Raw genomic sequence first — 21,475 nt, 5'->3', positions numbered from 1 at the left:
CATCCAGATCTAGCTGCTTTAGTACACTTTAAAGGTTGGCGGTAGTCCGCACGACCAATAAGGATTCGAAATATACGGAAATTATATTATAGTTTAATGACTGTATAGAAGGATCCATATCCTTTTATCCAAGCAAGGGGCCTGTCTAAGCCCAATACATACTCTTACTGAGCCCATGTGTCTAGCAGTTCTAACTGTGAAAGAGGTAGCCCTTTTGACAACTTCAGACGGGCTTTAATGTCACAGCTGGCTAGACGTAGCCACTAAGGCAAAGCCAATAAGAGTAGTACCAGAACCGACTGTACCACCATCTTGGAACCAAATCAAGAAACTATATTAAAATTTTCTTTATATTTTGAAAGAGTCTGGATTCTTCATGGTTAATATGCAAGAGAAATTAGTTCTTCAACATAGATATGAATCCGTTTAGCCGGACATAGTCACGGCTAGGGAGAGAGACTAAAAATGCTAAAAGGAAGAAAAAAAATATGTACCTTGTAGGCCGAGAAGCAAGGCCCTGAAGATGAACTTCAAAACTTTTATTAATTCTTCAACTTGATTTACAAACTATAAACTAAACTATAAACTAAATGTTTACAAAGGGGGTTGGTTGAGAGAGAGAGAGAGGAGAGAGAAAGTAGAGAGAGAGGGGGGTTCCGGCTCTTCTTCTTAAGTAACGTTAACAATTAGTGAACTAGTGGTATCCTTATATAACTAACGTTAGTGATTGATTAGCCGATACATTGATAATTATACACTAAATGGAAGTGTATTAATGATATTTGTGAGAAATGTTTGTGATTGTTTTTCTTTATTTTGATAATTAAAGTAAATGGAGTTTATTAGCGGTATCGTTAAGTAATATTAGTTTGATTTTCATTGATTCATAGTAATTTGTTAGCTAGAATTTAATTAATTGACAAAGATTGGTGATTGTTTAATTATCTTAAATTGACAACTAAAGTAAGTAAAACTATATTAGCAATATCGTTAATTAATATTAATAATTTATTAGGCAATTAATTGATAATTACATTAAGTAAAAAAGTGTACTAGTTACAATTAGCTTTTCTCAGCAAAAGCCCCAACTTTTTTTTACTCTTTTCTCTTTCTCCGCCTCACTCACGCCTTTCTCTTTCTCTTTCTTAGCAAATCCCCGCTTGGAAGTGGATTTGGGCGCTTCATCCTTCTTCTTCGCTATAGCAGCAGCAACAAACCAGCTCTCTTGGTCTCCGATTAACACACCTACACCTAGAGCAACCATTACACAGCCTCTTTGAGTGGGTAAGTTTTAAATTATTTCGAAATTGTTTCTGCTGCATCCCTCTCTTTCTACTCTTTTGTTTGTATAAATAGACACTTGGATTTTGTATGTAAATTGATGTGGGGGTTATGTCCGATTGGTTTTTTTTCTTGTTTGTGAATTTGACAATCAAAATAGACTTTTTCTAATGGTGGAGTTCTGCCAAAAATTCATACAAATTTGTGCACAAATTAGGTAGTTAACTTACATTCATGATTTATTTCCGGATGGCCCAAGATTGGGCACATCCTTTTATTTTCCTGTATTTACCTGTTTTCCCTCATTTCTTTGTAATACTAAATACACTTGTGCAATGTAGGTGAACCGGGTTTGACTTGGAGCTAAACTTGTGAAGCAGCTAGGAGTTGGACCAACTTGTATAACTTTTCGTATTCGGGAATTTACCTTGGTAGAACCACTTGATAAGTGGAGGGTGCTGTAAGACTTGAAATAGGATTTTGCTGTTCTGCTACGTATTGTTATCTACTTCAGGTACCTTGTAAACATTGGAGTTTAAAGTGGTTTGTGCACAAATCTTGTTTGAGTTGGCGATTCTCTTTGTCAATTTTTTTTTCTCAGAATGTGGCAGTAGGCATCTATATATGAGTTAGCGTAAGATGGTCAAGCCAATTCCTATTATTATGTTTGCTATTTCCACAAACAGAACTGGTTCTTCAAAAAGCATCTGCATAAAACAGACATATTACAATAATGAGGTCTTGTGTCTGCTATACTAAACATACTTGTTATTTTCCTTCTTCAGTATCTACTTTTGTTGTCTTTCATTTATTTATTTGCTTTTGTTTAAGCTCTTTTGTATCTGAGCTTTTCCCTACAGCAATAAACTAACACTAACAGATAGAAAATGCTTCTTAACTAACTATATATGCATGATAAGTGTGTTTTATTTGTTTGAATGTTCCCATGTCTTTATTGTTACAATTACTCCTATCTGATTCCTAAGTCATATATAACACTTCACAGAATTCCATTATCAACTAGTAGTACCAAATATTACTAACTTTCTCTCTTAAAATTCTTGATGATAGCGCGCACTTAAGTAAATGGCGCCTCTCATGAGGACAAGGCCAGCCAATCAACAAAACAGTACATCTCTTTATAATTACTTAGCAGGAATAAGTCTAAATCATGGGCAATATAATCTTAAATGCGAAATAAACGTGATAGAACAAGGAAAACCCTCCCAACTCAGCCCGAAATGGGGATGAGCTACTACAGAGTTTACTAATATTTTACAAAGTCTGGAATTATCATAAATAACAAAGATAAGGGAGAAAACGGGGTTGCGGACGTCAACAGCTACCTCGTTACTCCTAGTCAACGCCTGGTCTGGAAAGAATTAGCGCTCAGGAGCGAACTCAGCTCTGCCTGTATCTGCACATATGGTGCAGGGAGTAATGTGAGTACTCCGACCCAGTGAGTAATAAAAATAAATAACGACTGAAAACATGAAATCTCATAACGGCACAATATAGCGCTATCCCAAGCAGTAAAATCAGTTATACAGTAAAAATAGTGAGTATCAGATAATTCTTCTTTTGAAACAGTAAAGACAAATAATTTCCACAGTAAGGATAAATCAAAAGCTTGCCCCTCGGGCTCAATATGTAAATCTCAGTATAGTATCAGCCCCTCGGGCTCACTCCCAACTCACCAACACACAACATCAGCCCCTCGGGCTCACTCCCAACTCACCACACACAAGCAACGGCCTCTCGGGCCCACTCCCAACTCACTTGGGTACCTTGCGCTCACTGGGGGTGTGTACAGACTCCGAAGGGGCTCCTACAGCCCAAGCGCAATATCAATAGGCCTGAAAGCCTTCACACATCACACACGAGACCTGAAAGCCTCCTCATATAACACTCGAGGCCTGAAAACCTCCTCACATCACTCAACATATCCTCACGTATGGCCCTCGGCCTCAATCAGTCCAGAAACTAATCATAAGCCTCTTGGGCATCAGTAAAACAATAGTGCTCAGCTCAACAACATTATAAATATCATTAAATCTCGAGTTGAGTATAAATGTAGCTGAGTTCACAAAATAATATAATTCAATTGGACTGAGTTCAAATAATATTTTAATTCGTGAGGAAAATAGTGATGTAAATTCACAAAAGATTTCAGATAATTGGCACGAAGCCCAAATATGGCAATAAGCCCAATCATAGTGAAAAACAATAAATTTTTATCAATTACGCGGTAAAAATATCAACTGGGATGGACCAAGTCACAATCCCCAATAGTAAATGACCCCGCGCTCGTCATACAACGCGTGTCTCATCTCAACATAGCAGTATGTTGTGCAATCCGGGGTTTCAAACCCTCAGTGCATCATTTAAAATCATTACTCACCTCAAGACGGTCCAACGTCTACTCCGCTATGCCCTTGCCTCTCGAATTTACCTCTTCGCGCGTCGAATCTGGTCAAAACCACAACGAATACATTACAATAGGCTAAGGGAATATAACCCAATCGAAAAGACTCGAAAAATATCGAAATTCACGAAATTCGCAAAACCCGAGCCCCGGGCCCACTTCTCGAAAAATTACGAAAGTCACATCACCGGATTCCTCGTCTCGCCACGAGTCCGTACATATAAAATTTACCAAAATCGGAGTTCAAATGACCCCTCAAATCTTCAAATCTTATTTTCAAATCCCTAGGGCTAAATCTTCAATTTACTCCTCAGCAACATGTAATCTAGTCGGATTATTCGATGATAATTCAATATTATGGAGTAGAAATAATCACAAGTGACTTACCTCAAAATTTCCCAAGATTTCTTGCTAAAAATCGCCCAAAATCTGAGCTTGGAAGTCAAAAAAAATGACCAAACTCGGACTGCTGGACATTAAATCTGTCCAGAAATTTTTGGCACTGTTCATGCGGGTGAGGTCACTGTTCACTGTTCACCCCGTGGTTACTGTTCACGCGCGGGTACTGTTCACTGTTGCAGAAAATACAACAGCTTTTAAGAAATTTGCAGCACAACCATTTTTCACTAAAATGGCTCTAACTCCATCATACGAACTCGGAATTAGACGATTCTTATTCCTATGAGTCACAAATAATAATACGAACACAACCCTTCAATCGAAACTCAATTCGGAGCTCGTTTGCCCAGTTCAATACCCATTTCGCTCGTTAAACAATTAACTCACATTTCACGTCAAAAACCCAATCGCGACTTGATGAAATTAAACCAAAATTTCCAGATCAGTCCTATAATTCATGATTTAAATTCTGGAAGTCTCGAAATCAAATTTAGATCTCTAGAACTAAAAACGGACCCTTGGATCATTATATGCTTATGCTCAAAACGGCAAAAATCTTCCAAAAACTCTTCCAAAACTTATCGGAGCCTCATGGGATCCCAACAAAGTATACTAACAAGTCCCATAATATGACACAAACTTAGTTGTTCCTTCGAATCACCAAAAACAACGCAAAAATACTAAATTCACCTCGGATTCAAGCCTATGATCTTTGAAACTTCTAACTTTCACATCCGATGCCGAAACACGTCAAAACTAGTCCGAATGATCTCAAATTTTGCAGACAAGTCCAAAATGACATAACGAAGCTACAACAACTCTCAGAATTCCATTCCGACCCTCGGATCAAAATCTCACTTATCAACCGGAATTCGCCAAAATACTAACTTTGCCAATTCAAGCTTAATTCTACACCGGTCATCACAAAAATATTCCGGACACACTCCTAAGTCCCAAATCACCTAACGAAGCTATCCGAACCATAAAATTCGCATTTCGAGTGCTCTAACACATAAGTCAATATCCGGTTGACTTTTCCAACTTAAGCTTCCTTAAAAGAGACTAAGTGTCTCAAACCTTACCAAAATCATTCCGGATTGACTCAAATTCACCAAGTACACATATTGAAACATGAATAAGCATTTAACGGGGAATACAGGACGAAAATACAGGAAACGACGGTTCGGGTCGTTACATTCTCCCCAACTAAAACAAACGTTCGTCCTCGAACATGCCCAGAGTTGTCCCAATAGCCAAACAATCGCTTAGTAACCTCGCCACGCATATACCCGGGGGTGATCCCACGTCACCCTATCTCATATAGGTCCGACAATACATTGTAACTTAAATTTTGCAATCCAATCTAGCCCATAAGCCATAGGACCACGTTTCCACTTTTGAAATCTTTCATATGATCAGAATCCCACATTTATACTGTGAATAAGCCCGAACAAGTTGTAATAATCCACACCTGCAACCTCAGGTGCTATTACATGATAGACCACATAACTCAAACGCTTGTAGTGATAACTCCTAATCACAACAGCTGCACAGAACACCCGAATGCCGATAGAAAAACTCTTATCAACTAAAGTCTCATCTCACACTTTCATATGCTGCCAATGATGACTAAATCACGCGGTAAGCCATAACCATTTCCCATATCAACCAAGCGCAATTTGATGTCTAGTACCACAAGAGAATCATCATGCCCATGGAGAAGTACATAATACAATAAAGAATTGCATAAATTTGGGTTGGAAGGCATTTCAGTGTTATAGATATCCGTTTGGGATTCCGAGTCTGGGAATAGCTCCGTATGGTGATTCTGGAGTTGGGAGCGCGATCGGAAGTGAATTCGGATGTCTGGAGGTCATTTTGATGTCATTTGGCTAAATATAAAAATTTGAAGTCATTCCGGAATGATTTTGGTAAGGTTTGAGACACTTAGTCTCTTTTAAGGAAGCTTAAGTTGGAAAAGTCAACCGGACGTTGACTTGTGAGTAAGAGGGCTCAGAATTGAATTCCGATGATTCAGTTAGTTTCGGGGGATGATTTAAGGCATAGGAGCGCAATCAGAATTAATTTTGGATGACCGGTGAAGAAATTAGCTCATTTTGGCGAAGTTAGTGTTTTGGCGATTTCCGGTTGATAGGTGAAATTTTGATCCGACGGTCGGAATAGAATTCCGAGAATTTCTGTAGCTTCGTTATGTCATTTTGGACTTGTGTGCAAAATTTGAAGTCAATCGGACGTGATTTGATAGGTTTCAGCATCGGAAATAGAAGTTGGAAATTCTAAAGTTCATAAAACTTGGATTGGAGGTTGATTCATGATTTTAGCGTTGTTTGATGTGATTTGAGGCCTCGAGCAAGTCCGTAATGTATTTATTGAGCATAAATGTAATGATCTAAAGGTTCATTTTTAGTTCTAGAGATCCAAATTTGATTTCAAGACTTCCAGAATTTAAATCATGAATTATAGGACTGATCTGAAAATTTTGGTTTAATTTCATCAAGTCGCGATTGGGTTTTTGACGTGAAATGTGAGTTAATTGTTTAACGAGCGAAATGAGTATTGAACTGGGCAAACGAGCTCCGAATTGAGTTTCTATTGAAGAGTTGTGTTCGTATTATTATTTGTGACTCATAGGAACAAGAATCGTCTAATTCCGAGTTCGTATGATAGAGTTAGAGCCATTTTAGTGAAAAATGGTTGTGCTCCAAATTTCTTAAAAGCTGCTGTATTTTCTGCAGCAGTGAACAATACCCGTGCGTGAACAGTAACCGCGGGGTGAACAGTGAACAGTGACCTCACCCGCATGAACAGTGCCGAAACTTTCTGGACAGATTTAATGTCCAGCAGTTCGAGTTTGGTCATTTTTTTTGACTTCCAAGCTCGGATTTTGGGCGATTTTTAGCAAGAAATCTTGGGAAATCTTGAGGTAAGTCACTTGTGATTATTTCTACTCCATAATATTGAATTATCATCGAATAATCCGACTAGATTACATGTTTTTGAGGAGTAAATTGAAGATTTAGCCCTAGGGATTTGAAAATAAGATTTGAAGATTTAAGGGGTCATTTGAACTCCGATTTTGGTAAATTTTATATGTACGGACTCATGGCGAGACGAGGAATCCGGTGATGTGACTTTCGTAATTTTTTGAGAAGTGGGCCCGGGGCTCGGGTTTTGCAAATTTCGTGAATTTCGATATTTTTCGAGTCTTTTCGATTGGGTTATATTTCCTTAGCCTATTGTAATGTATTCGTTGTGGTTTTGATCAGATTCGACACGCGAAGAGGTAAATTCGAGAGGCAAGGGCATAGCGGAGTAGACGTTGGACTGTCTTGAGGTGAGTAATGATTTTAAATGATGCACTGAGGGTTTGAAATCCCGGATTGCACAACATACTGCTATGTTGAGATGAGACACGCGTTGTATGACGAGCGCGGGGTCATTTACTATTGGGATTGTGACTTGGTCCATCCCAGTTGATATTTTTACCGCGTAATTGATAAAGATTTATTGTTTTTCACTATGATTGGGCTTATTGCCATATTTGGGCTTCGTGCCAATTATCTGAAATCTTTTGTGAATTTACATTACTATTTTCCTCACGAATTGAAATATTATTTGAACTCAGTCCAATTGAATTATATTTTTTTGTGAACTCAGCTACATTTATACTCAACTCGAGATTTAATGATATTTATAATGCTGTTGAGCTCAGCACTATTGTTTTACTGATGCCCAAGAGGCCAGTGTTTGGAAAAGCGCACGCTTCATCGCTTAAAGCGCGAAGCGACGCGAAGCGACAGAGTATCGCTTTTCTGTGCCTAAGGCGACGCGAACAGCTGAAGCGCACGCTTTAGAGGAAAAATCGACGAGGCGACGAGGCGAGAGAAGCGACGAATCGATTGCTTTTGTTCAAAAATCGCATCTGGGCCTATTTTTTTTAAAAAAAGATTGGGTCTGTTTTTAATTTTATACGAAACAAACCCCTAATTGCTGCGCGACATAACAGAATTGCTGCGATTTTCTCTCTTCTTCATTGAAAATTAGGGTTTTGGGACAGAAAGTTTCTGCTTTCTTTTCTCTTTTTCATCGCAGCAGACCAGCACCAGTCCACAGCTCCAGTCGACCAGTATAGGTAAATTTTCTTCTCCTTTCTTCTTCTCATTTTTTTCTTCTTTCTTTCTTCTTCTCATTTTTTTCGTCACTGACTCGCTGGGCTGGAGTTTTGTCTTCTTTCTTCCTTCTTCTTTCTTCTTCTGAGTTTTGTCTTCTCTTTTTTACTTCTTTCTTTCATTATTTATAATTTATATATTTTATATTTTTCAGTTTATTTGATTTTTTAGTGTATATTTCAGTAATTAAAATTAATTATTATATATGTTATATTTTCAGTTTATGTGATTTTTTAAATGTATATTTCAGTTTATATAATTAATTATTATATATATTATATGTATTTTCAGTTTATTGATTATGTTGATTCTAGTAATTTAGTAGCTTTGATTTTGCTTGTCCTATGGTTTGTGGATGATTTGGTGGTACCCAGTGTTTTGGAGAGCGCGAAGCGCAAAAAAGCGACAAGGGCTCGCTTCGCTTTAGCGCACGCTTTATTAAAGTGAAACGCAATTCTTAAAAAAACATAATGTAAAATTATAAATAATCAAAAACTTCAATTTAAATACTTAAAAGTAGGTACTAGGTACCACCAAATCATCCACAAACCATAGGACAAGCAAAATCAAAGCTACTAAATTACTAGAATCAACATAATCAATAAACTGAAAATACATATAATATATATAATAATTAATTATATAAACTGAAATATACATTTAAAAAATCACATAAATTGAAAATATAACATATATAATAATTAATTTTAATTACTGAAATATACACTAAAAAATCAAATAAACTGAAAAATATAAAATATATAAATTATAAATAATGAAAGAAAGAAGTAAAAAAGAGAAGACAAAACTCAGAAGAAGAAAGAAGAAGGAAGAAAGAAGACAAAACTCCAGCCCAGCGAGTCAGTGACGAAAAAAATGAGAAGAAGAAAGAAAGAAGAAAAAAATGAGAAGAAGAAAGGAGAAGAAAATTTACCTATACTGGTCGACTGGAGCTGTGGACTGGTGCTGGTCTGCTGCGATGAAAAAGAGAAAAGAAAGCAGAAACTTTCTGTCCCAAAACCCTAATTTTCAATGAAGAAGAGAGAAAATCGCAGCAATTCTGTTATGTCGCGCAGCAATTAGGGGTTTGTTTCGTATAAAATTAAAAACAGACCCAATCTTTTTAAAAAAAAAAATAGGCCCAGATGCGATTTTTGAACAAAAGCGATCGATTCGTCGCTTCTCTCGCCTCGTCGCCTCGTCGATTTTTCCTCTAAAGCGTGCGCTTCAGCTGTTCGCGTCGCCTTAGGCACAGAAAAGCGATACTCTGTCGCTTCGCGTCGCTTTAAGCGATGAAGCGTGCGCTTTTCCAAACACTGGTGGTACCTAGTACCTACTTTTAAGTATTTAAATTGAAGTTCTGATTATTTATAATTTTACATTATGTTTTTTTAAGAATTGCGTTTCACTTTAATAAAGCGTGCGCTTCGCTTTGCGCTTCGCTTTTGAAGCGAAGCGAGCCCTTGTCGTTTTTTTGTGCTTCGCGCTCTCCAAAACACTGTCCTTAAATAAATAAAAGGGGTTTGAAAGTTGACGGTCCTCCAAATGTAGTTCTCTTTTAAATTAGAATTAGAGGTGTGCCGTGCTGAACAAAAATGACAATTGCACGGGCCTCATTTGATTAATCTTGTTTTGTCCTTAGAATTTGAGGTGTGCCATTTAGTAAATTCCATGGCCCTCGCAAATTGTAAACGCGTAGTTGCTTTAGCCGCGTATTTTAATAATTTACCTTCTTAAACTCGGGTGTGCATTTCATGTGACCCAAATCAAATCCCAAAACGTTGAATAAAATGTGTTCAAGATTGCGGGTGCATTTCATGTGACGCCATCCAAAGACACGTTTTAAACAATGTTCAACTTTCTTTTAAAAAATCGAATAAAAGCGGTTAAAAGCTAAAATTGGCACATAGGTTCAAAATGTTTTAAAATCAGATAACTAAGCCAGATATAACAGTTGAGCGACCGTGCTAGAACCACGGAACCCTGGAATGCCTAACACCTTCTCCCGGGTTAACAGAATTCCTCACTCGGAAGACTATTAAACAAAGTCAATATTTTCCTCGATTCGGGATTCAACCGGTGACTTGGGACACCATAAATCTCCCAAGTGGCGACTCTGAAATTCTTTAAATAAATCCCGTTTCGATTGTCCTTTAATTGGAAAAACTCATTTATGCCCTTGCAGGTGTAGTGAAAAAGGAGGTGTGACAACAACAATGGAGAAAAGGGAGGAGGCGAAAGAGGTGGTGGAAGAGGAGGAGCAAGTAGTGAACCCATGGGAAGTATCAGCAAAAGACGGCGGCAAGATTGACTACGACAAATTAATCGATAAATTCGGTTGCCAGAGGCTCGACGAATCCTTAATCCAGCGTGTTCAACGCCTCACGAATCGGCCGACTCACGTTTTCCTCCGCCGCGGAGTTTTCTTCGCTCATCGTGATTTCAACGATATATTGGACGCTTATGAAAAAGGGCAAAAGTTCTATCTATATACTGGCAGAGGACCTTCCTCTGAAGCCTTGCATTTGGGTCACCTTATCCCCTTCATGTTCACAAAGTAATTAAATTAATTGGGAGGACTTGATTGCAAATTTTTTTAAAAGAAGTTTTTTTTTTGGTGTGAATTTATTTTATTTTTGTTGTGTTTAGATATTTGCAGGATGCATTTAAAGTGCCGCTAGTAATACAATTGACAGATGATGAGAAATGTATGTGGAAGAATTTGTCCGTGGAAGAAAGCCAAAGACTTGCTCGTGAGAATGCTAAAGATATTATAGCGTGTGGATTTGATGTTTCCAAGACTTTCATTTTCTCTGATTTCGATTATGTTGGTGGGTAAGTAACTTTGTTTTTTCCCTGATTGTGTTTGGAATGAGAATCCTTTTTTGATATTTTTCAGTGTTTAGTAGGTAAGCAAGTATACATACGGTAATCATACAAGGAGCTGTATACGGTATAAAGATTCTGTTTTGGTGATATTTTGCGTTAAACAGTCGAAAATAATATCTAACAGATGATTGAAGCAACTGATACAGCATGACATGAGAGTTGGGATTTTTTTTATGGGAAGTGTCCTCAATGTAACAATATCTTTTCTTTAGGGGGCGGGGAGAGGAGGTGAATATGTTATTTGGTTTTCATGTTTCTATTTGTTGCTATGGAAGTGATTAGACTGAAAGTTGCCTTTTAGAATGGAAATTTTAGCTTTACATGTTATGTCATAAGTAGAATTTAATTTTGAGCAAATGGTCTATCGGAAATAGCCTCTCCACCTTCATAAGGCAGAGGTAAGGCGTGTGTACACATTACCCTTCCCAGATTCCACTTGTGAGATTCCACTGGGTTGTCGTTGTTGTCATAAGTAGAATTTAAGTGGTCGTAGTCGTACAAGGATGCAATCAACTTGTGTTTTCTTTCTGCTCTGTGTGTACAGCTCCAGGAGTTGTATTTACATAGTTTTATGGTCTGTTTCTAACAAGAATTTTTTGTATAGTGCCTTTTACAAGAACATGGTGAAGGTTGCAAAATGTGTCACATACAATAAGGTGATTTCTGCTTATTTTACATCCACAGGAGCATCTTATGTTAAGAGGCTTTTGACCTATTACGCTATGCGGTTTGTTTTTCAGGTGGTTGGCATTTTTGGTTTCACAGGTGAAGATCACATTGGGAAAGTTAGTTTTCCACCAGTTCAGGTAGCCTCCTCCTCAATGTGATAGCCATAGTCTTTCTATTAACTTACTCTAATACTTTTTTAGATTTTGTTGTAATACCAAAGTTAGTGAAGTATATGTGCCTTATGTTTCATATTTGTTTTCTTATTTTCATGTCAAATAGATAAGTTGAGAGCCTGAAGAAGGTGGAATAGTATACATTATATCCCCCCAACCCTCAAAACACACACACACACACCAAAAAAGAAAAAGCTGAATAGTAGCTTGCTTTTAATTTTATATGGACTCGTCCTCTGCTCAAAATTGAGGAATTTGAATTGGGTTTAGAATGATAGAGAAACTTAGACAGGTGAATAACAAAATTGCAGGCTGTTCCATCCTTCCCAAGTTCATTTCCTCATCTGTTTTCTGGCAATGATAACATTCGCTGCTTGATTCCATGTGCCATAGACCAGGTTTGTTCTTGCTCCTATATTTCTTTGTCGGATTTCTTCAATTTTTTTGATATGTGATTCCTTATAATTTCTAATTATATTTGAATGATTAAGCAATTTGTTTTGCAATTATTATAATGGAGCAATATGTTTTGTTGTCAACAAAATAGTTTTGGTTATATATTAGTCGGATGGGTGTTTTTTGTCTGAAAGTGATGGTTATTTCCCAATCATTGGAAGCATTCTTGATTGGCATCAAGGATCTCCTCATAACATCCCAATTATAACATCCACTATGATAGAAACCATTGAGCTCATGTAAAGAGCTCTACTTTGATTTATATGTTTTATTGAGAGGCTTTTATTGATTGTACACATTCTGCACTATTGTTAAGTTGGCAACATCTTTATGAATATCTTTTTTTTATGAAGTAAGAAAATTTCATTAAATGCCATCAAGAAGATGCATAGCAAAAAATATACAACAAAAGTGTGGCTGCTCATATACAAAAACTTACTGCATAACTACAGACACAATCCAAAAAAATTCAAAACTAGTTACAGAGGCCTGCATAACTACTGGCACAATCCAAAAAATTCAAAACTTGTTACAGGGGCCTGGTTGAACCAACTAAATAAATAAATTGATTAGACAAGTTGCTTTAAGAGAGTGATTAGGACTTGGTAAAACCTGGGGTTGACTTGAGCCTTGGGGTTTGCTCCCTTTCAAGGTCTCAAGTTCGAAACCTACTGGGTGCAAACAATTTTTGAGGGCCATCGGACTAGGTAAAACCTGAATTAACCGTGGTGCACTTGCGGGAAACTCCTTGCCGAGGGCCTGTGCACCCCCGGGATTAGTCGAGGCTCGAAGAGACACAGACACCCGGTGCAAATAAGAAAAAAAGAGATTGATTAGGAGTTGAAATCCTCTCATTGCAGATGCACCAAAAAATATAAGCAGGCACCATTTGCTAAGTTTTCTTGATGGATTTCCCAACTCTCCATGAGCACCAGCACTCATAAACATCCTTGATACCGTAAAGCATGACCCAATCAAGTCCAAAAACTGGTAAAAACATGTTCCATATGTCAGTTGCTACCGTGCAATGAGAAACAAATGTCTCACTCTCAAATTCCTCCTGGCACATAAAACATAAAACATTCGTTCACTGTCGGAATGCTTCTTCTACTGAGGTTGTCTTGAGTAAGGCAGGCTTCATATAGGCTTGTCCAGATAAAACCAATTACTTTTATAGGGAGTTTGGTTCTCCATATAAGCTGCCATGTCCATTTGTCAATCAGCTCTTTATTGGAGCATAGATTGTTATATCCTCTTTTGACAGTATAGGTTCTATCTTTGGAAGCCCCCCATTCCAGCTTGTCCTTCACCTGAGGGTTGACGTTAATATTTGATAATTTTGAAAGCAATCTCAGCAGTTCATTTAGTTCCCAGTCTTGGATATCTCTTCTGAACTGCAGTGCCCTTGCGTTATCTTGCCAATAGTGGATTCCTTGTTGCTGGCTGGTAAAAATAGACTTGGGTGTTCGTCTTTCAGAATCTCTGTCCCTAACCATCTGTCTTTTCAGAAAGAAATATGAGAATTCCCAAGCTTGAATGATGGCTTGAGTTGGAAGTCACCCCATAACTTTGAAATGTGTTTCCATGGCTTAGAACCATGTGGCAGTCTACTTTGTCTAGTACACCAGTTATTTGCCACCCCATAGTTTGCTTGTATTACAACTTTCCACAGCCCGGGTTGTTCATGTTGTACCTCTGGTGCCATTTCATTAACAAACTCTTGTTGTGTAAAGTGAGATCTTTTTTTCCTAACCCTCCATGCACTTTGAGGAGACCATTTAACCAGATGGAATTTGTGAGTTTAACTAAATCCTTCTCATAGAAAATCTCTTCTTAATTGATCAAGTCTCCTCTGAACCTTTGCTGGGGTTGGAAACAGGGATAAGAAGTAGGTAGGAATGCTATCCAACACATTGTTGATGAGTGTAATTCTACCACCCAAAGAGAGATACTGCATTTTCCAGGAAGCCATTTTTTTCAAAATTTTCAATTACTTCATTACAAATACCTAGAGCTTTGTGTCTAGCTCCCAGTGGAAGACCAAGATATGTTTTAGGGAAAGAGCCCACCTTACAACACATTACTTCCGCAAGCTCTTCCAAGTTTGGAACTGAATTGACTGGATAGATGATGCTCTTCAACATGTTCTACTAAAGATATTTGACTTGTCAAAGGAAAATGCCGGATGGGCCATGTCATATTCCTGTTCAAATGATGGTATAATATTTCTAGGATTCAAGTTATTGTCTCGTTATATTTTTCTAGAAGTTGGCAGACAAAGAACTGTTGTAAATATGAGATCATATAAAATGAATATTGATCAAATACAGAGTAACTTTTCTTTTTTGTCTATGTGACGGTAAAACAAAATGAAAACCAGAGAGATGGTTTGATGCTTTTTCTAAATACAAGTACGATCTTTGGTTGATCTCTGCTCAAGAATTGTGAACTATGTTACTTTTCTCCCTGATTCTACAACAACAACAACAACGACCCAGTATAATCCCACAAGTGGGGTCTGGGGAGGGTAATATGTACGCAGACGTTACCCCAACCCGGAAGGGTAGAGAGGCTGTTTCCAGGAGACCCTCGGCTCAAAAAGCAATAGCAGATGATATATTAGTACCATAAAAATGCGTAATAAAAATAACAACAATATATAAGATTAATTTCTCCCCGATTCTGAAAAGGATTAATTTTTTTAGTATGAATGTTGATTCAACTATACTTCTTAACCTTGCAGTTACGCTCAAATACTCTTTAACAATTGTAAATTGGCTAGTTCATGGGATGTGCTTATTGATACATCATTTAGCAAGTTCAAGCTTTGATGCGGATCTGCTTAATTAAGTAGGTCACATGAGCCGGAAATCTCCTAGTTTGCTTGAAATTAAACTGGTTAGATGATAGATAGACAATATCATGTTACTTAAAAAAAAAGATGGAATCATGCTGAGGTTTTGCTGCTTCATGTCTTTCTTTTTTCTCTCTGCAATGTCTGCCATGATCTTCATTATTGATAGATTCCCCCCCCCCCCCTCTACTGAAAAACTAACATAGGTAAATGATTTTTCAGGATCCTTATTTCCGAATGACTCGAGATGTCGCTCCCCGGATAGGTTATCACAAGCCTGCTTTGATTGAATCATCTTTCTTTCCTGCCCTTCAGGTTTTTTTCCTTCCTTATAGACCAGTGACTGAACAATATTAGTTCTGTTACAAATACAATGAAGTTTCACTATGATGATACTTCTGTGACTTCGCCTTTTACAGTTAATTAGTAATTTGTTCTATGACATTTATTTATCCGTCATCAACTTCTTGTTGCTACAAGGTTTTAACTTTTCTTGCTGCAAGCTGGCCCGGACACTACTATAGTTAAAAAAAGATATTACGTCATCAATAATCAAACATTTAGATAGAATCATTATCGCGTACCCATCGTTCTCCCGTACCCATCATTCTGGAATCTAAAGCACCTGCCAGTGCCCTGTGGTATGATCCTTTTGAGGTGCGACATTCTTTAGACCCTAATTTCTTACAAATGAAAGCAATGTTCTGCTTTGGTGCTTCATTCTGGTTATATATGAGTATTTCAGCATCTAAGTTGGAACTGTTAACTTCTCACCTTTCTGATTGACAAAAAATTGCAGTTCACTGCTTGTGCTTCGTCATAGCTTAAGAGACCAATAAATGTAGCATATTTTGGTCATAGACCTGTACAACATAAATTTAGTTTGTTCATTTACTTATTTAATTTTTGTATAGACCGAGTAATGCAGCATTCCTGAAAGCTTTATTCTCTCCCTGGAATTCTGCTTGTGCCTAGCATCTGGATTGTGATTCTTCATGCTAGAGAAGTATTTCTCGACTAGGAAAACGAGTTGCCTCCTGCATAGAATTGATATGAAAAGAAGTTAAAAACACTTAAGCTTACTGTAACACATCAACTTCTCAATCGATATTAACATTTTTTTTGTTTGTTGATGAAGTAAGTAGATTCATTGCTGGCATCAAGAAGATGCAAATTGTACAAAAGAGGTGTTGTTAGCTTCATTACATTTGTCTGTGCTATAGCAGGAAGCTAACAAGTTACAAAATAAGAGACCAAGCTAATCTATTCAGAATGTTAGCTCTGGATTACAAAAAACTGTTTAATGAAAATTCCATAAAGCCTGTGGAAGACAGTCCCCAAGGAAACTGAAGAAAGAATTTCCTTGTTAGATGTTCAATTCAGTCAAGCAAAGCCCCACATCTTCAATAACTTTTTCACAAAGGATTCGTCCTAGTTGGAACACTGTTTGCTAGAACCATTGTTGTCCATATTACAAATAGTCTCCATATAAATGTTGTCTTCTACTAACAGATGGAAATGTGTGTTGACTAATAAATCATCTTTCATATTTCCAAAATGTCAAATAAAATCTGTATTTTCTTTTCATTTTTCCCTTTCTTTTTACCACTTTCACGCTCTTCCCAGTTGGTTCTTAATTAGTGCAATTGCAGATGTTTCTTAAGTTCCAACTTAATTGAAATGGATTACTAACTATATAATGGTTATTTCATTTCATCTTTGTTCTTTTTCTGATGTGGCCACCTCCATGCTTGTAATCTGTATTATTTTCAAATAAGTAGAAATACAACTGTTTCTCATCCTTGTTACTTGTCAAATTAGTTTGTTGTTTCAGCTTCTGATTTTTAATGGGTCTGCTTGTAAAAATTCTTCTGCATTGCCTTTCTGTTAATATTCTACATTTTGTTGAACATTTGCAGGGGGAGAATGGAAAAATGTCTGCTAGTGATCCAAGTTCTGCCATTTATGTGACCGATTCAGCAAAAGAGATAAAAAACAAGGTTGGGGTTTTTTATGATGTGAACTGTATTATTACACACCTTCTCAGAAAATAATTCCTTCCGAAAAAATATACTTTACACATCTCACATTCATCACCGTATAATGAGTTGGCAGTTCTAGATTTGTTAGAACCCCTACATGCTTAGGAAGGATATGCTTTGTTCTTTTGCTGCTCTCTTATTTTTGGTATCTAGCACATTACACAGATTTTTTTTTATAAAGGTAATAATTATTACAATTGGGGAAGCCCCCATATACAAGCTGTATGCCAAAAAGAAGAGAACCTACACCGAAATATGATTCTCAATAAAAGAGGCCCTATCCTCTATACAAGTTGGGATCTCATAAGTACACCAAAAAGAAACTAGAAACAAAAGACTACTTTGTAATTTTACAAAATCTTGTTCCACCCCTTCAAAAGGCATCCTATTTATCTCTTTCCAAATAACCCACATGATTGCTAATGGGGCAAGAATCCAAGCGCTCAGACTTCTCTTTACCCTCCTATGAGCCCAACTATGCAATGCTTCTTTTACTGTGCCTGACATCACCCATTCCACCCCAAACAAATTAAGGACCACCCTCCATAAACGAGTAGTCACTTGACAGTGCAATAGGAGATTATCTGCATTTCACCTGAGCTTTTCCATGTGAAACACCATCTGATATATATGATCCTCCTCTTTCTCATATTTTCCGCTGTCAAAATCACTCCCCTTGCCGCCAACCATGACAAGTAACACACATTTCTCTGTGCTCTAGAGATCCAACAGAGCAATACATTCCTCTCTGCCTAATAAACTCTGTTAATAAGATTTAACAATTAATAATCCATCTCTACTCTCTCGCTATCTCCATACACATTAATAACCCATTTCAACATGGGACCTTGTATAAGATGTAGATTCTCTAGAAGATTTCATTGGTTCCTTGTAGCTGTTACAAGATTGTTTTTGCAACTTTTTGGGTCTTGTAACCCTGGTTTTACTCCTTAGCACAGTCTTTGTGCTAAGGACTATCTTTTAATATAATGAAATCTGTTAGCTTCTCAAAAAAATTAACCCATTTCAACATTTGGTTAGCTACTGATCAGGTTTCAGCTACCACTAATTAAACAAATAAATAAAATAAAATAAAATAAGTTAAGATAGGGGAGAAGTTAAGAAGCTAGGGTGAGATCTTGGATTTAGTCAAGTTACTCTATGGTTCCAATCCTAGATGTTAAGAAGTTTCCCTGTCTATAAATGTGAGCAATTGCTGTTGCTGTGCTTGATAGTGTATTTTGACCTTCAATGCCTTTTAGATGAAGAACCTGCACTATGTTGGAATTTTAGTTTTATTTAGTTGATACCTTATGAGCAAATTGAAGAGATTTTGGGCGCTCACTATAGCTGTTGGACAGAGTGTGGAATGTGTGTTTTTCTTTTCTGTTATTGTTATCATTGATAATTGTAATTGAATTGCTTCCACCCTACAACAACAACAACAACAAAAAACCCAATGTAATCCCAAAGTGGGGATAAGCTTTCCAACCTATTGAGTAAAAAATGATATTTATGATGGGCACTCTTGAGAAGAACCTTATCATACAATTGATGTTAAAGATACTTCTAAATAGTAGATGACTTTCAACAATAATCGTAATGGAATTACACTGTCTGATTTTGGGCAATTCTCATCAATGGCACAAGTGTGCCTTCACCTTTATACAGTTTGAAGTTGTGGATTTTACTGACTGAATCTTCTGTTTGCAGCCTTATATGATGTTTGAGATTATCCGATCAATATATGAGCTTTCTATTGCGCCTTTTGTTTGTATTACTGGGACAATTGTAGCATTTTGCTGGACCATCTTGTTAAATCATCTTTGTTACCTTAGTGTCTTCAATCAATACTTGCAGTAGTGAGAAATTTTTTCTGTAATTGCTTTTCCATACTTATCCTTCTCAGACTTCAATGTGTTCTTTTTAAAGTTCTTGTTTGTGGGGAGGGAAGAGTTGGGGTTTCTTTTTCTTTTTTGGGGGGGGGGGGGGTTACTATGGTTCCAGTGTCCAGTCCCACTACAGTAATTTTGAGCTAGGTAACACCGGAAACTGAGGCTATTGGAGTTTGCTTTCCCTTTAAAAGTTCTTATATAGGTTTCCTAGATGGATATTATCCAGACTGATTACTCTATGCTAAATAACTTATCTCTACAAAGCAGAATAAATGACCCTTTAAATTGTAACTATGTGCAGATAAACAGATATGCATTCTCTGGTGGGCAAGACTCAATTGAGTTGCACAGAAAGTACGGAGCGGACTTGGAGGTAACCAAATTTATATGGACCCACTTGCTAATTCCTAGGACTTGCATTTCTATTAAATAATTGTATGTGCCTGAATTTGACAAGAGGGGTTGCTCTGATGGTAAGCAACCCCCACTTTCAACCGAGAGGTTGTGAGTTCGAGTCTCCCCAAAAGCAAGGTGGGAAGTTCTTGGAGGGAAGGACGTCTGGGGTCTATTTGGAAACAGCCTCTCTACCCCAGGGTAGGGGTAAGTTCTGCGTACACACTACCCTCCCCAGATCCCACTAAGTGGGATTATACTGGGTTGTTGTTGTTGTTGTTGTTGTTGTATGTGCCTGAATATAGCATCTTGAGACTGCGGGTTGTCTCTGCCTGTTCTCTTCTCGATTGGATTGCTAAAATTTTGTATCATCTTTACCCACGGAAAAAGAAGAAGAAAGCAAAGTAAAACCTCTCATCTTGGATATTGTCTAGGTTGATATACCATTTAAGTATCTTGGCTTTTTCCTGGACGATGATGCTGAGCTGGAACGCATTAGAGAGGTTAGTGTACATATTTTGTCATCTCATTTCTTTACAATTCAAAACTTTCATTGGTAGAACTCCAGCATATGGTGTTTAATTTAGTTTGCACAAGGACTAACCAGTAGTTGAAGTTACCAATAATGGTCATATGCTCGCTTTCAGGAATATGGGTCTGGACGTATGCTAACAGGTGAAGTGAAAAAGAGGCTCACTGAAGTTCTAGCAGATCTAGTTGAAAGACATCGACGGGCTAGGGCGTTGGTGACTGATGAGGTAACTAACAGTAACTTCTGGTGTAACCTGAAGTGAACTAGCTCTTCCGAATTTTAAAGTACTCATTCTCCATTTCAAATTCCCTTAGATTATCAAGTCAATTTGTCCTGACTAATCTCAATTTCAAATGACATAATTTTCTCTTTAGTGGCCAAAAAATACAGCTTGGTCTGCTAGCTTAAGTGAACACAGAGATTGAAATTAGCGCCAGTTCTCCATTTTCTTTTACTACATAGGATCCTTTACCTAACTCATTGTTGCTGAGTGGTGTTTACTCTTCCTCGGACAAGTCACTAGATATGTTAAGGGTGTGAATTGCTCCTCTTATGAGCATGACATTCCTTCACTGTTATTTCAACACTCAATTTGCTGCCTCTTCGATTATGTGCGCTCAGGGATAAAAAAAAAATAAGGGGGTTGTGAGGTTCTTCTTTAGTGCATCTTTTGCTGGTCCAAATTACTGTATCCCTTTTTCCTTTTTATGCTTCTCTCTCATTCGACGTGCTCTATGTTTTTCTTACTATTTCTTTATGTTTTCAATTCCACTAATTTACTTGCTTGTTGAATGCTCTTTCCTGCAGATGGTAGATGCTTTCATGGCCGTTAGACCTCTTCCTAATATGTTCAACTGAATAGGCAAATTTTCGTCGCGTCGATATGTTCTTTCTTGGGGCAACTAGTCATTGTTTCTCTCGATTTCCTGAGTTGTTTCTTCTTTAATTGTAATTTCTTTTTTTCATGTATTTTATAACTCGTAAATTTCAGTTATATATATTTGCAAAAACAAAGTCATGAAGATGGCATTACTCTTCCATTCTCTCGTTGAAATTTACACCATTTTGAGGACCCTAATGCTTCTAGTTTGGTTAGGTACTAGATTTTCTTCCACAACCCCATAGATGGTAACTTTAACATGATTTGTTTTCTAATCACTTGTATCCCTTTTTGTCTGGCATTTGTGGCCCTTTCCCTATTTTTAATGAAGTCTCTTGTTTCTGGTTAGTTTATCTGAACCATGGAGAACATTTTTCTGCCTTTACACAAAGTTACT

The 21,475-nt window shown here is 37.3% G+C and overlaps 1 protein-coding gene across 2 annotated transcripts; it reads left to right on the top strand.

Annotated features, from left to right (window-relative positions):
- Positions 1-1,049: 1,049 nt before the first annotated feature.
- LOC142182638 (tryptophan--tRNA ligase, cytoplasmic-like) lies at positions 1,050-21,433 on the top strand. Of its 2 annotated transcripts, XM_075256931.1 has the most exons (14): positions 1,050-1,284; positions 1,623-1,795; positions 7,393-7,460; positions 10,481-10,852; positions 10,945-11,130; positions 11,789-11,840; positions 11,925-11,990; positions 12,338-12,424; positions 15,559-15,651; positions 17,256-17,336; positions 19,575-19,646; positions 20,101-20,169; positions 20,314-20,424; positions 21,006-21,433. In XM_075256931.1, the coding sequence occupies exons 4-14, from the start codon at positions 10,512-10,514 to the stop codon at positions 21,054-21,056; spliced, it is 1,209 nt and encodes a 402-aa protein (XP_075113032.1). In that variant the 5' UTR covers positions 1,050-1,284; positions 1,623-1,795; positions 7,393-7,460; positions 10,481-10,511; the 3' UTR covers positions 21,057-21,433. The 2 variants fall into 2 exon arrangements, with proteins under 2 accessions (XP_075113032.1, XP_075113031.1); XM_075256930.1 differs by lacking the exon at positions 7,393-7,460.
- Positions 21,434-21,475: the final 42 nt, after the last annotated feature.

The sequence above is a fragment of the Nicotiana tabacum genome, chromosome 7 (genome assembly GCF_000715075.1).
Source record: "Nicotiana tabacum cultivar K326 chromosome 7, ASM71507v2, whole genome shotgun sequence".
In the NCBI taxonomy this organism is placed as follows: Eukaryota; Viridiplantae; Streptophyta; class Magnoliopsida; order Solanales; family Solanaceae; genus Nicotiana; species Nicotiana tabacum.
Note: the sequence above shows the minus strand (reverse complement) of the source record. Positions and strands in the feature narration are given on the sequence as shown.

Excerpts from the sequence above, each read along its gene's own strand:
- LOC142182638 (XM_075256930.1), top strand. The coding sequence starts at position 10,512 with ATGGAGAAAAGGGAGGAGGCGAAAGAGGTGGTGGAAGAGGAGGAGCAA. Across the intron at positions 17,337-19,574 it reads CAAAAGAGATAAAAAACAAG|ATAAACAGATATGCATTCTC; the intron begins GTTGGGGTTTTT and ends AACTATGTGCAG. Across the intron at positions 20,170-20,313 it reads AGCTGGAACGCATTAGAGAG|GAATATGGGTCTGGACGTAT; the intron begins GTTAGTGTACAT and ends GCTCGCTTTCAG.